The 14,093-nt window shown below is 48.2% G+C and overlaps 1 protein-coding gene across 1 annotated transcript in view; it reads right to left on the bottom strand.

Annotated features, from left to right (window-relative positions):
• Spon1 (spondin 1) overlaps positions 1 to 14,093 on the bottom strand; it is a 332,365-nt gene that overhangs the window by 6,535 nt on the left and 311,737 nt on the right. Inside the window, exons 8-14 of the mRNA XM_008853516.3 lie at positions 8,444 to 8,645; positions 6,793 to 6,933; positions 6,310 to 6,385; positions 5,165 to 5,347; positions 2,836 to 3,006; positions 2,585 to 2,752; positions 1,477 to 1,641 (exon numbers count right to left, since the gene is read on the bottom strand). Of these exons, the coding sequence (XP_008851738.1) occupies positions 1,477 to 1,641; positions 2,585 to 2,752; positions 2,836 to 3,006; positions 5,165 to 5,347; positions 6,310 to 6,385; positions 6,793 to 6,933; positions 8,444 to 8,645 (1,106 nt within the window). The remainder of the gene's footprint in view (positions 1 to 1,476; positions 1,642 to 2,584; positions 2,753 to 2,835; positions 3,007 to 5,164; positions 5,348 to 6,309; positions 6,386 to 6,792; positions 6,934 to 8,443; positions 8,646 to 14,093) is intronic.

Raw genomic sequence — 14,093 nt, 5'->3', positions numbered from 1 at the left:
GCCATGTAAAAATCAAACTATTTCATGATATCCCTTAAAAACAAAAACTAAAGAAAAAATTTGTATTTTTTTCACTTACAAGAATACTGAGTTCAAGGCCAGCCTGGTCTCCATAATGAGCTCCAGGACAGCAGCTGAGGCTACAGGGAGACGCTGTCTCAAAAAGACCAAAAAAAAAAAAATAAATAAATAAAAAGGCTCTAGAGCCCTAATCCAGTGAGTGAGGTTGAACTGTGAACTATCTATGGTTATTAAAATCCCCAGGCTTTATTTAGTTGACAGAGTAGGCTAGTTGCACATGTGACTGAGTCTAGTTAAAATAAGTTCCGTAGCGGTTGTAGAGTTCAACGCTTGCACCTACCATGTCTGGTGCCCACACTTGGTGCCAGTAACCAGGCCCAATCCTCAGAATAACCCAGAGAGTGTTTTTCTGCTGCTTCACAGATAGGGAACTGAGGAACAGGGAGAAGCTGAAGGTTATGTAGCCAGGAAAGTTCAGAGCTCAGATCTGACCAGGCAGGCAGCCCGAGTGGGGAGGGAGACTCAAAGATGGCAACCATCTAGAGGAAGCCAGAAAATACATCAGAAACAAAGGCCATGCTACCCTCGCACAACCTAAACCTGGAGTGGACTGCTGGCCAGAAAAACAAGCTCTCTGCTTGGAGGTTAGTCCTTGTGTCATCCCAACTGCTGGCCACACAGATTTCAGATGGAGGTGGGGAGGGCAGCGAGCTTTTAAGAACTTGGCTGGTTTCTTACCAGCTTGTTGGAATCATTGATTTAATGCCCAGCCTCTGGTCAAAGGTAAATAAAATGATCACATGCAGCAGGAATGGGATTAAAAGGTTCAGAAAGTCCATGGGTCAGACAAGCCCATAATTGGGGTAAGGGAAGGAAAGGATTCAGAGTTACTGACTTGTGTTTGGGGTTTGATATTAGTCCCCCATTTAGACTTAATACTTGTAATTTATGTGTGTTGCAGCCAACAGTAAGATTGAAGAGTTTATGCCAACACAAACCCAAACCTCACTCTTTTTTTAACTAGGCAAATAGTCTCACTATAGGATCTAGCAGTATATGTCTTTTTGGGCGTGTGCATGTGTGCACACACACGTGTAGGCCTAAGGTTGACTTCTGGTGTCTTCCTCTGTCACTCTCCACTGTATTTATAGAGGCAGGGTCCCTTGCTGAACCTGGAACTCACAGATTCTAGCTAGTCTAGCTAGTCAGTTTGAGTTTGCCCAGGGGATGCGTTTCCTTCCCTGAGTGCTGGGATAAAGGCAGCCAGCCTGCCTGCCTGGCTTTTACATGTGTTCTGGGGATCCAAACTCTGGTCCTCATCCTTGTGTACAAAGCAGTTTATCCACCATCTCCTTATCTAGCAGTTCTAGCGCTGGACTGAGTGTGGGGGAGAGGGGTGCTCCCAGGTTGAGGAACTTGGAAAGAGAGAAGGGTGGACCCAGGACCTCGACTTACGGCACTCGGGCAGCATGCATTTCTCCACCTGATCCAGTTCCTCATTACAGTCTCCCAGCTCTGCCAGAGACTTGAGCATCCGCTGGCGGGTCCGCATGCCCTTCCCACAGGTCACGCTGCAGTCACTCCACTCGGACCACGGAGACAGCAAGCATGGGATGGTGTCTAGGTTAAGAGTCAAGTTTGGCAATGAGAACAGGCACCCTTGGCTGTCTTTGCTCTTGGCCCCACAATATCCCTACCTGCTCTGGCCCCCAGAATAAAATAGAATTGGCTCATGAGTTCTAATAAGGCCGAACAGCCTGGAGCGGGAAGTGGCCCCCGGCCGACTGTGCTCATCACATTTTTGCGTCTCGCTGCTGGTTGTGAGTGGGTATGAGAGGAGGGCAGTGATTGCAAAGCATGAGTTCTCAACTGAGGTATCACTGAAGGTCTGAGTAGGGTCTCAGTAAGATGAACACCCCTCACTCAAGAGCCATGCACCAGACGGGGACTGGCTCAGTGCTACTATTTTAAAGCACTTTGATTCTGAAATCCCTAGAACCTATGTGTGCTTGTGTGCTCGGGAACTGTTTTGTGCTGCTGCGTGGCTCTATACACACCTGTGCATACCGAGGGTGTGGTAATGCTTTATGAGACCTGAGTCCTAAAACAGGAATGGGCAGGCAAGGTGGTGCACACCTTTAATCCCAGGACTCGGAGAGGCAGAGGCAGGCAGATCTCTGAGTTGCGGGTCAGCCTGGTCTAGCTACACAGTGAGTTCCAGGCTAGCCAGGGCTATGTCATGGAACTTTGTCTCCAAAACAAACAAGAGTGGACTGGACTTGGGCACCGTGTGTCTTGCCTAAATCTGTCGCCCCTCTCCACTGTCTTAAGGAAAATGCTTCTCTGGATCACAGCTGTATTATACCCAGAAGCCCCAGGTTGCTTAAAATAACCTTAAAAGAGCCTGTCTGGTTGATGCAACACACCTCACACCTGAGGTTTATCTTGCCCTAAGAGACCAGGCCGTGCTTTCCCTCGGCCCCTACTCATCCATCTAGTGTGCAGGCGCTGAGTGTCTGGGTCCGAGGTCCCCTGCTCGAAGGCCTCCCGTGCACCCACTCACGGCACTCGGGCATCATGCACTTCTCCGCCTGGGACGTCTCTGCCTTGCACAGGGAGCCGTCTGCAGGGCTCATCTTGACCACGCGGTGCCGCTTCTTCATGCCCATGCCGCAGGTGGCGCTGCACTCGTCCCATTCGCCCCACTCGGTCATCAGGCAGCTGCTGGGAGCTGGGAGGAACATTGACTTGGGGTTGCACGGGTGCTGTTGGACCCGCCTGCCCATCCCCCGTCCTGGAGGCACCCCGACTCACAGCACTCCTCGTTGACGGTGCATTTCTCCGTCTCTTCGGTGGGCAGCGTGCACACTGAGCCATCCTCTGGAAACTGCTTCACGTACCTCTCCCGGGACCGCATGCCCATGCCACAGGAGATGCTGCAGGGTGACCAGGTGATCCACTCTGACATGGTGCAGGTGGAGCCATCTGCAACACACCGGGCATGCTCAGTGAGGGCAGAGGGGACCTTGGTGTGGCTACAAAAGAACTGGGAGGTGTGGCTTTTACAAGGACCAGGCCCAACCCAGTGAATCTCAGTACTGTCATTTTCCTAGGAGCGCCTGCCTGATATAATAGTGACCTCCTTAGAGGACAAGGAAAAGGAGGAGGTTAGAGACTTCAACTCCACTACAGCTGTTAGCTCCGGAGCCCCAGTCCTAAGAAAAGCGCCTTATGTTGACTTCAGTGACCCGTTCTCCCTTCTCTTTGTAGGCTTGTGTATAGTGCGGTTTGTTCCCCTCCACAGTGCTCTATTTGGGACAAGAATGACAGGGGCTGGAGAGATGGCTCAGCGTTTAAGAACACTGGCTGTTCTTGCAGAAGGACCTGGGTTCAAATCCCAACACCCATATGGCTGCTAACAACCCTCCGTAACTCTAGTCCCAGGGGATCTGACACACTCTTCTGTCCTCCGCTGGGCATTGCACAACACAGGTACACTTACACACATGCAGGCATAACGCTCATACACATATAAATAGATAAGTAAATAAATAAAATTCTAAAAGAGAATGGCTCAGCAATAAGCCGTGTGGGAGGGGAGCCCTGGGAGGGAGATCGGTTCATGGTCAGGAGAGGAGGAAGTTACCCTGCATCTCTGAGAGAATAAGAAGAGAAAGCAGTATAGACCTGTTCAGGCAGAGAGACAGGTCACACCCGGAGGAACAGGCAGCCGAACTTTGTACAGCAAACAGCCTCCTGCAATCTCGAAGGCTCTGCTTTGGTGACGGGTATCGAAAGCCTGTAGATCAAGCCTGACCTTTGAGCAGTTTCAGATAGAGAAAGTACACAATCAGCCTGAAGGTCCTGACATGGGCCAGGGCGGCACACTGAAGAGGGGCCAGGAGTGGCAGCTGCTTTAATAAGCAGTTGGAAGCCCAGCACGGTGCCACATGCCTGTAATCCCAGCCCCCGGGAGGCTGAGACAGGACAAGCATGGGTTCCTGAGCAGCATGGGGCTATGTAGTGATTTCTAGGCTGACCTGGGCTTCACAGTGAGGCCCTTCCTCAAACTCCTCAGCCCCCAAGAAAGGTTGGGGGTGGTGCAGCTGGCACTAAAGATCCCAAAGCAGGCTACTCATTTATAATTTGTCATAACACACATCTATGTTTGCAGCTCTGTAGTCTACATCTATTACATTTCATGGCTGGAGAGGTCTATGATTGATTATGTTATGTCCCTCACAGGCTCGCAGGTTGAGTGCTTGGACCCCAGATGGTGGTGGCATCTTGGGGGGTTGTGAGATGTTAGGAAGTAGGGCCTAGGTGGGGAAAGTGTTCATGGAAGGCATGTCCTAGAAGGGCATCCATCTCTTGTCCTGACCCCCTAGCAGGAGAAACTGTTCACTGAAGGCATGCCTAGACGGAATTCTCTCCTGACCCCTTCCCGTCTCCCTGTTTCTTGCTTACCACGATGCTTTGCCACAGTGCATGGAATCAAGCAACCATATTGAACCCTCCGACTCTGACTCTGAACCTTCCTTAGGTTGTTTCCTAGGCTACATAAAAGTGACATGAAGGAAGAGGCCAGTCAACCTCAAGTATCCTTCCAATGTCCTACAATGGGTTGTATGTTCAGAAGCCTCGAGATCTTGCAGAAGGCATCTACTCTAGCTGCACTTCACCCATAGGGATGTTCTAATGAAGTCCAACTTCGACTCCAGGGACATTGCCTTCCAGGGTGTGAGGGACCCATGTTGCCAGGCAGCCCTTCCTTCATGAACTTTAAGAAAAAAGCTAAATAAAAAAATTTTATGCAAACGAGCGTTCTGCTTCATGGAAGTGCACCATGTACCCACAGGGCCCACAGAGGCCAGAAGAGGGTGTCAGAGCCCCTGGTACTGGAGTTAGAGATGCTTAGCTACCATGTAGTACTGGGAAATGAACCTAGGCCCTCTTCCGCAAGAGTAGCCAGCACTCTTAACCACTGCGTCATCTCTCTAGCCCAAATTATATATATGTATATTGGTGGTGGTGGTGCTGGGGATGACCCCAGGGCCTCCCAAGTACTAGGCAGCACTCTGCCACTGTACCACCTCCCAGCTCCCCTTCCTGAACTGTCAGCTGGTCTACACTGCTTCCTTACCTTCATCACTGCAGCCAGGGCCCATGCAGGGCTGGAAGTCCTGGGTGTCAGGACAGGGGACACTGAGGTCCAGCTGCGCCTTCAGCATGCGCTGTCGCATCCTCTTGCCTTTTTCACAAGTAGAGGAGCTGCAGGCCGACCACGGGGACCAGTTGGAGTAGATGCAGGTTTCAGGGGTATCATCTGCAAAGAGTGTTTGCCATGTTTCCCTGGGAGCCTGCGGAAGCTGCAACCAGCCCTCTTCCTAGAAAAAGCTCATTTGTGTGTTCCAGGGATGGAAGCAGACATTCTCCTACTTTAAGAAGGAGGGACAGCATCCTGCTAGTAAATGCCTTAAATGAGGACCATTCTCTCACTGTGCACGTCTGTCTCATGATCAGCCTCTCACTTTGGCAGACACCGTTTGTGTGCAGGCATTTTATGGGCAATTTTAGAAAACACACAGCTCTTTCTTCTTCCTGTTGGCCCCACCCACATGTGTCAGGCTGAGATTAAGGGCAGCTGATGTTCACTGAGCACTTATATGTGCTAGCATAAGAAGAACCCAGCTCCGTTAAGCTCACTGGTCCTCTTTCTCTCTGAGGTGGAGATCTGTCATTATTCCCATTTTACAGGTGAGGGAACAGGAGAAGGGTTGGCTTCTTGCCAAGGTCACAGGCTAATGAAAGTCTAGGTTCTACCAGGAGACCTGGTTCTCCCAGGAGTTCAGCTCATGGCTCTGCCTCTCTCCTGCCTGTCAGATCTGGGCCTCTACCTGGCTGAGGACTGGGTGTACTTGTCCCACCTCACAGGCCAGTGCAAGAATCAAAACGGCGTGTGGTCTGGATACTGCAAATCATATCAATATGCGATTTTCATGGCCACGTTAAAGGGCTGATGTAAAATGCACACTCCAATGTCATACCTTCACCAACTGTAGTATACTTGGTGCCTGACCTGGGCCTTGTGTTTTATTCTTTTCTTTAGCAAGGTTCTGGGTATAGAAGCCAGGGCTTGGTACACGCTAAACATATGCTTGGCCCCTGAGCTCCATTCCAGCTCCCTGGTTATTTCTTGAGGAGAAATCCTCAGGCATGGGATTACCATCTCTGACATCTATGGATCATGTCAATGTATGTTGTCACCTGTCACAAAGAATAGCGTACCTTCATCTTTCTCTTCTGGAGCCAGATCAGCTACTATGTCGTCGACATTGTCTGGTACAATGTTGCATTGTTCTCCCTGCAAGAGGAATTGGATGTGGAGAGCTCATATTATAAAACAAAGAGAGGGTGAAAGACCTAGAGCTAATGTTCACTGTGTATAAAACTTTTGCTGTGGCTGAGCTCTAGACCAACACTCACAACCTGACTCAAAAGAAACACCAGAAAGTAGGGTTCGCTAAGCAGCTGTCCTGACCATGGCAGACATTAGTAATCAACTATGGAACTCATGATGACACTGACCTGCCTGAATCAAATCATTCATTTAAACACTAGGCTTCACTACTGGGTTTCTTTGCTAATTTACATATTATAAGATAATTTGCATACTTGAAACCGTAGAAGACCCAGAAATCTCATATCCTAAGATGCTTCCTACCAGAGCCATCAGCGATTCTAGGGCAGAAACCTGTAGTCTCATTGTACCTTCCGGGCGATTCTCTCGATCACAACTCTGGCCACTTGAGTGATGGACCCGCCTTCTGGATCATAGAACGGACTCTGAGGATGATCCAGACTGGTCAGGGGCCGAATTTTTTCCTGAGGAATTGTGGGCTTGTTTGGTGACTGTGGGCATAAACAGACACACAGAGTGGGGAACGCATGATGAGAGCCACAAAGCAATTTGTTATTGTGGCTCAGAACAAAAACTCTGAAGGGTGGGGGGAATAGAGAGATGCTAGGCATTGAACTCAGGACCTTGCTCTAATAGGAAATTAACAAATACAACTGTATTTATGGATGCTCACTCATGCAGATTCTGTGCTTGGAAATCTGTAAACCTTTGCTTCCGAATTCTTCCACATACTCTACAAGGCCATGTCCAGCACACACTTCAAAGAGGTCATCCAAGCTCAGAAATGGCTGAGCCAGCTTGACCTGAATCCAAGGCTTTTTTTTTTCTTCTTCTTTTTTTTTTGCTGGATTAGGAAGCACACTTTTCTCTATAGCGGGTCAGATGGAAAGGTTGTAGACTCTGTGAGTCACACTGTATCTGTCACAACTACGCAGCTGAGCCCTTCCAGTGGGAAGGTAGCCCCCGACTATACACAATGGACTGAATACAGCAGGCTTCCAAAGCCGTCTATTTACAGGCTAGCCATAGTGGCCCACACCTGTAATGACAAGGCTGAAGCCAGCCTGGGTTATACAGCCAGAACATGTCTCAAAACAAAAACAAAAACAGAACAAAGGTTGGAGGGGAAAAAGAGGGAGGCCTGGGGAGATGGCTCAGAGGTTAAGGTTAAGAGTGCTTGCATTGATGGCTGAGGGAGAGTCGGTTTTCTTTATGAGTGTGGCTTCTGGTAGGCTGAGCACTCTCTAAGAGTATATGGACAACATAAATTGGAGTCATTAATTGGGTTATTAAAAAAAAAAGAAAAAATTGGGCGGATAGGGCTGCGGGAGTGGATGTTGGTAAAGATGGGGGTCAATATGATCAAAACACATGGTATGAAAATCTCAAAGAATTTATAAAAATGTTAAAAATTAAAAAAACAAGGGCTCTGAATGTAGCTTAGTGGTAGAGCACAAGCCCAGCATGAACAAGGTCCTGGGTTCTATCCCCAATACTATAAAACCTAAAAGCAAACCACAATGGCAAAAAGCAAACAAATAAATGAAAACAAAAACGATTTACAAATCAGGATGTCAGGTAGATCTGCCTTGGAAACCACGGTGTGCTGATCAGCTGGTCTGGAACCTGTCACGTGGGCTAGGCTGGCTAGCTAGTGAATACCAAGGTTTCTTCTGTTTTCCCCTCCCCAGCACTGGGATTATGAGCATGTGTCAGCATGCCTGCCTTTTCACATGGGTTCTGGAGATTAAACTCAGGTCTTTATGTTTGCATGACAAATCCTTCACTGACAGCTATCTCCCCAGCCCTTTCCCTGGTTTTCTGACGGCTCCAGAGTTGAATACAGTTGGTACACTGAACATACTGGCCACACTCACCAGATGAGGGTTTCAAAGAAAACATCTGGGTCAAACCCACCCCTGTGTTCCAGACACCTAGAAGAGTACTGGGCCAGGAGTTGTCGCTGGGGAAGCCTGCCTTCCACTTCAGGTGCACACCTACCTCATAGGTCACTCCACTGTCAGTGCCGGCATCCCAGGGAATCAAGTCTTGCACCACCTTCTGGACCCAGCCACACTCCTTGGTACAGAGATCTTCTGCAGATAAGCCCACATTCCAGTCGGGACTGGGGCCCATCATGGTCAAGAAGGACATTAAATGGCGAGTTCTGTCTACTGAAAATTCAGCTGAGGGTGCTGCTCTCCTGAAAACCAAGTACAGGGACCATCACATTAGGGCACGCTAAGTGGGGGTCACACTTGGCTGGGGGACATTTGACTTTGCAATGGCTAGAAATCAGGAGGAGCAGACAGGAAGCAGATTCCTTGGGCATTTTGGATTATCCTTTGCTCCTCTGAACCCACCTGTTGGACAAAGATAGAGAGAACATTGTGTTGTCACAGCGTCCATTTTTAATGTGTCTGCAGCATTTACTAGTATTGTTTTATTTACTCAGCTGTATCCTGACTGTCATCTCTCACTGAAGGGTAAGCACTGGGAAATCAGAGCTTTATGTGTGTGCCCAGGGCGTGGCTTTATTCCCAGCACCGGGCACAGAGTGCTCAGTCAATACATTTGAAAATTTAATGGACAAATAACTGTGGGCTGTGTGTGTGTTCACCTGTGTTGGTTGTAAGATGAACCTTAAAACAATAACTGCTCACCAGTGTCCCAAGACACACCTTCATTTTAATCTTTACAACAGATATGAGGTAGAGATTATTGACTCTGACTTATAGGGGAGGAGACCTAGGCTCAGAAGGGTCATGTGACTTGTCCAGAGTCACAAAGTTAAGTGGCAGAATGGAGACTATAACCCATGCCAATGGGAGTTCAAAGTCAACACCGTCATCAACTTCCAAATTCTCCCACTGCCCACTTTTCACTCCTCCGAGATCTTCAGGGTACCACGGGGGGTGTCTTCCCCTGTCTTCTGCCTCCATTTCCTTTATGAGATCATCTATGGCGAGGCCCTGTCTAGCACCAGGGCACACCTATCATCTGGTTCTCTGGCCTTCTCCACTAGTTGAGTTGGAGAGGCAGGAATCTTTGGCTGAACGTTCCAATGTCTGGAAATAACATCTCAAGTTCACAACTCCCAGGGGATGCTCTTCAGCCCCGGTCTCCTGGGGTAGCAAGAAGGGGTCCTAGGAGTGGCTGGATGGCATGAGATAACAGAAGTGGTCCACTGAAGGGGCTGAGGAGGCGAGTCACATTCCCTCAGCACACACTAGGTACAGGCCCATGTTGTGTCATTTTCCCCTCATGGGGATCCTGTATGTGTAGAATTACACTCCTGTTGTGTGGAGAGGCAGTGAAAGTACACAGAGATCAAGAAGCCTGGAGACAGGTAGCAGGAGCCAGGGCTAAAGGCACCTTGGCCTGACTCTCCACCCCAGGCTGCTAGCTGGGGGGAATCCTTGGCCAGGCACCAACTAGTCTGTTCAGTCCAGCTGGTAGTCTCTTTGGGGAGCCCCTGTGCCTTCTTTTAGGAGCAGCTGCTTCTGACTACCCTCAGCTGGCCAGAAAGGAATGACTCCAGATCTGTTAGTCCTCATGGAACATCTAGATGGACTTCTAGCAGACAGATGGGACCAACCAACCAACCGAGGGGAGGGAAGCCTGGGTGTGGGTCCTGATACCACCTCATAGAGCTGCCTGTCCTGGAGCAAATCCAGGGTTCTCTGTGCCTGAGCACCCATCTTTTAAAAATCATTTATATATTTATTTATGTTTATCTATGTGTGTATGATATATGTGCATATGCGTGTGGCTGTGAAGGCCTGTGTGCATGCATGGGCATGCTAGAGGAGGATGCTAGGTGTCTTCCTGTACCACACTCTGTCTTACTGTGTGAGACAACATCTCTCAGACTCTGAGGCTCACCATTTTGGCCTCTCAGCCTGTGAGCTCACAGGAACTGCCTGTCTCTGCCTCCCCAGTGCTGGGGGTTATAGGTACCCACGGCCATGCCCAGGTTTTACATGAGTTCTGGGTATCCTTTCTGAACTCAGGTTCTGTTGCTTGCACAGCAAGCACTCTTACTCACTGAGCCACCTCTCCAACCTCAGTATCTACATCTTTAAAATAGGAATCACATGTGTCTACCCCAGAGGGGTACACTGAGTGGTTAATCAGCTAACTTGCATATTGTACTTAGCCCAGCACTTGGCACTCGCCGCTATCACAATGATAGGTTGAGCATCCCTATTCTGAAAATTTCAAATCTTGAATGCTCCAGAGTCCAAAACATTTTGGGTGCTGACATGATCCACAAATGGAAAATTCTGTATCACAAAATAGTTGCATATACAAAATTCTTAGATAGTACTGTGTAATACCTAGGAAATGGAATCAGTCTAGATGCCCATCAACAGATAACTGACTAAAGAAAACATATGACTCAGCAGTTAAGAGCACTGTCTGTTTTTGCAGAAGACTCGGTTCAAATTCCAGCACACACATTGGTGGCTAACGACCATCCGTAACTCCAGTTCCAAGGAATCTGACACCCTCTTCTGTCATCTGAGCACTGCATGACATGGATGCACTTACACACACGTAGGCATAACGTTCATACACATAAAATAAATTTAAAAAAATTGATAAAAGATGTAATACCTACACACAATAGGATTTTATTCAACCGTAAAGAAAATGAAATCATGACATTTTCAGGAAAAATGGATGGAACCAGAGATCATTATGTTAAATAAAATAAGCCAAGCTCTCAAGGAAAAATCCTGCAGGTTTCCTCTCATATGTGGAACCTAGATTTAAATTTTTCTTTAGAGGTGTGTGTTTATGTATATTTGTGAGTGTGTGTGTGTGTGTGTGTGTGTGTGTGTGTGTGTAGGTCATGAAGCCAGAGAGTGGATCATGAGAGTGGAGGAAGGGACCTTAAGTGGCGGGAAAGGGAAGACAATGGAGTACACGTGGCCTGAGAAAGTGGCAGGAGAGGCTACGTGGGGGAACCAGCCAGAGGCGGGTCAGGGAGCACTGGGAAGGTGGGGCACGGAATGGGGTGAGTTTGAATCAAGTGTGACACATGCATGAAAATGCCATGATGAAATTTATGACTTTGGATGTTAACTTAAAAAAATCAATAAAATGTATTGTGAAAAATTATCTTCAGGCTGTGTTACAAGGTACATAGGAAGCAAATGAGTTCATCTTTAGACCTGGGTCCCACACCCAAGGTATCTCATCATGTATGTGCAAATGTAAAAACAACCTCGGAAAGACCTCCAGCCCCAGACATTTTGGATAAGAGACACCAGCTCGCTCGGTTGCTGAGGAATACACTGCAGGTTCATGTGACGAGCAGAAAGCTGAGGGAGGAGGAGGCCTTCTGAGTGGACTTCACATGGCAGCCGGCTGCCAGTCTGTGGTCTGGGATGTGAGTGGACGAAGACTCTGAGCCCTGGCTTCTGCACCAGCAAGTCATCAAGGGCCTGATGCTGTGCTCCACCCTCCCTGCTCCCAGAAGCCACCTGTGTGCCTCCAGACCAGCTTGGAAGCACCCCGCCCCCATGCTAGCTTCTGCACTTCCGTGTTGCAGTGTGGACCTAGGCATCCCTTGGGAACTTATCAAAATGTATTACTTGGCTCCACCCCAGATTCTCCAGTGTTGGAATTACAAGCATGTGCCACCACACTGGACATTTTAAAATTTTTATTTTATTTTAATTTTATGCGTATGAGTATTTTGCCTGCATGCACATTGTGTGTGTGTGCGTGTGTGTGTGTGTGTGTGTGTGTGTGTGTGTGTGTGTGTCCAATGTCCATGGAGGCCAGAAGAGGGCATTGGGTTCCCTGGAATTGGAGTTGTGGATGGTCCTTAGCCACCATTTAGGTGCTGGGAATTGAACTGGGGTCCTCTGAAAGAGCAGCTAGTGCTCTTAACTGCTGAGCCATCTCACTAGCCCTGTACCTGACTTTCAACATGGCTTCTGAGGCTCAAACTCAGTTCCTGTGCTTTCCTGTAAGCACTTTTATGGACTGACTTGTCTCCTTAGTCCGCAGCAGCTTTCTTTAAAGAAACCTCTGAGGAGGGAGCTCACGTTCCAGGCTTCTATGAGGACTGCAGTCTGGGAGCCCTGCACTGTCCATCCAGTCTCATAGGGCCCGGTTGGGCCTGTCTTGTAGTGCCTGTCCAGCACTCCCGTGGGATGCCTTCCTCGCCCACTGCCACAGAGACTTGATGCTCCACCTTCACATTTCCTAAGTATGTGATTTGCGGGACAGGTTAGTTATTCATACCCTGAACCCTACGGGTGACACAATTCACAGTGGCAACCTAAGGGGACAAAATCAGCTTTACTGAGGAATCACCCCCTGTCAGAGCACCATCTTGATACTTGTGCAACTGAGAGACATAACCACTTGTCATCACTGTCCACTTAACCAGGAGACACAGCTCTGAGTGTTTTCCAGGGTGTTTCCAGAGAGGGTTAATTGAGGACGTCCCTGAATGTAGGCGACGCTGTCCCATGGGCTGGGGTCCCTGACAGGAACAAAGGGGACAGCGAGCCGAACACCAGCCTTCATCACTTTGCTTCCCGACGGCAGCTGCAACATAACCAGCACCTTGTGCCCCGGGGCCTTCCCTGGCATGAGTGACGGGTTCTTCCTGAAACCAGAAGCCAAAATAAACCTTTCCTTCCCGAAGTTGCTTTTTGCCAGACATTTGGTTATAGCAACAAGGGAAGTAATTAATATACCACTTGAGAACAAGACCTAACGGGAACCAGTTTCAACCAATGCAGTTGGCAGGCTGAGGGTCTCCAGAGCCTGGTGAGGGTTTCAAGGGATGGGAAATTTGGACCAATGAGTTCCTGCAAAAAAATGCCTGACCCTATGTGGAGAAACAGGGTAATTCCGAATGCACAGGTCCTGGGAACAATTTCCTAGTGTTGCCCTTTTGTTTTATCCTTGACTGGAAAACCTCTTCCTGACCCCCAGCTCATGTTGTGCTTTCTGGAGAGTGGATTTCCCTTTCCGACCCTCAGCTCGTGTCGAGCTTCCTGGAGAGTGTACTTTCCTACCTCCCTCAAATGGCTCAGGACTCTGCTTCCACCTCCCAGAGCATGCCGACCCCACGCTTCCCCGGGACTTGTGTTTAATGTTGTTCCTCCCCACTAGGGGCCAACAGAGAAGGGACCACCTTTACCTTCATTTCAGCTACAATCTGGGGCTGGCCTAGATCTTTGTATGCCGTACACTCCTTTCGAATGTTTGTTGAAATAAATGAATTAATCTAGGAAATGAATGTGGAGCTCTTGTAGCTCCTTTGACCTTCAAATTTAATTAAAGATTATGTCAAGGTATTATTTCTTTTATGAAGACGTTATTTAAAATAGTGAAATGGATAAGCATATGTATAACTTTTCCTTCGGAGATGCTATCAAGGACTGGCACTCTTTAATGTAAGTGAACTGTAATGAAAGTTCTTATTTATGATTTCTTAGATGCCACATCTTCCATGATATGACATTTTTCCAATCTGATTTTTTTTTCTTTTTATCTTGGGCTTAAATTTGAATCTTTTTTTAAAGCAAAGAGAATGGATCTAGTCATATTGCATAGCAGTGTATATGCCACAACATGATAATGCAAATGATATTGAAAGTAAAATATAAAGATAAATCAG

This window comes from Nannospalax galili, unplaced genomic scaffold, assembly GCF_000622305.1.
Source record: "Nannospalax galili isolate Female #2095 unplaced genomic scaffold, S.galili_v1.0 scaffold44, whole genome shotgun sequence".
Classification (NCBI taxonomy): Eukaryota; Metazoa; Chordata; class Mammalia; order Rodentia; family Spalacidae; genus Nannospalax; species Nannospalax galili.
This window is presented reverse-complemented; position numbering and strand designations above follow the sequence as displayed.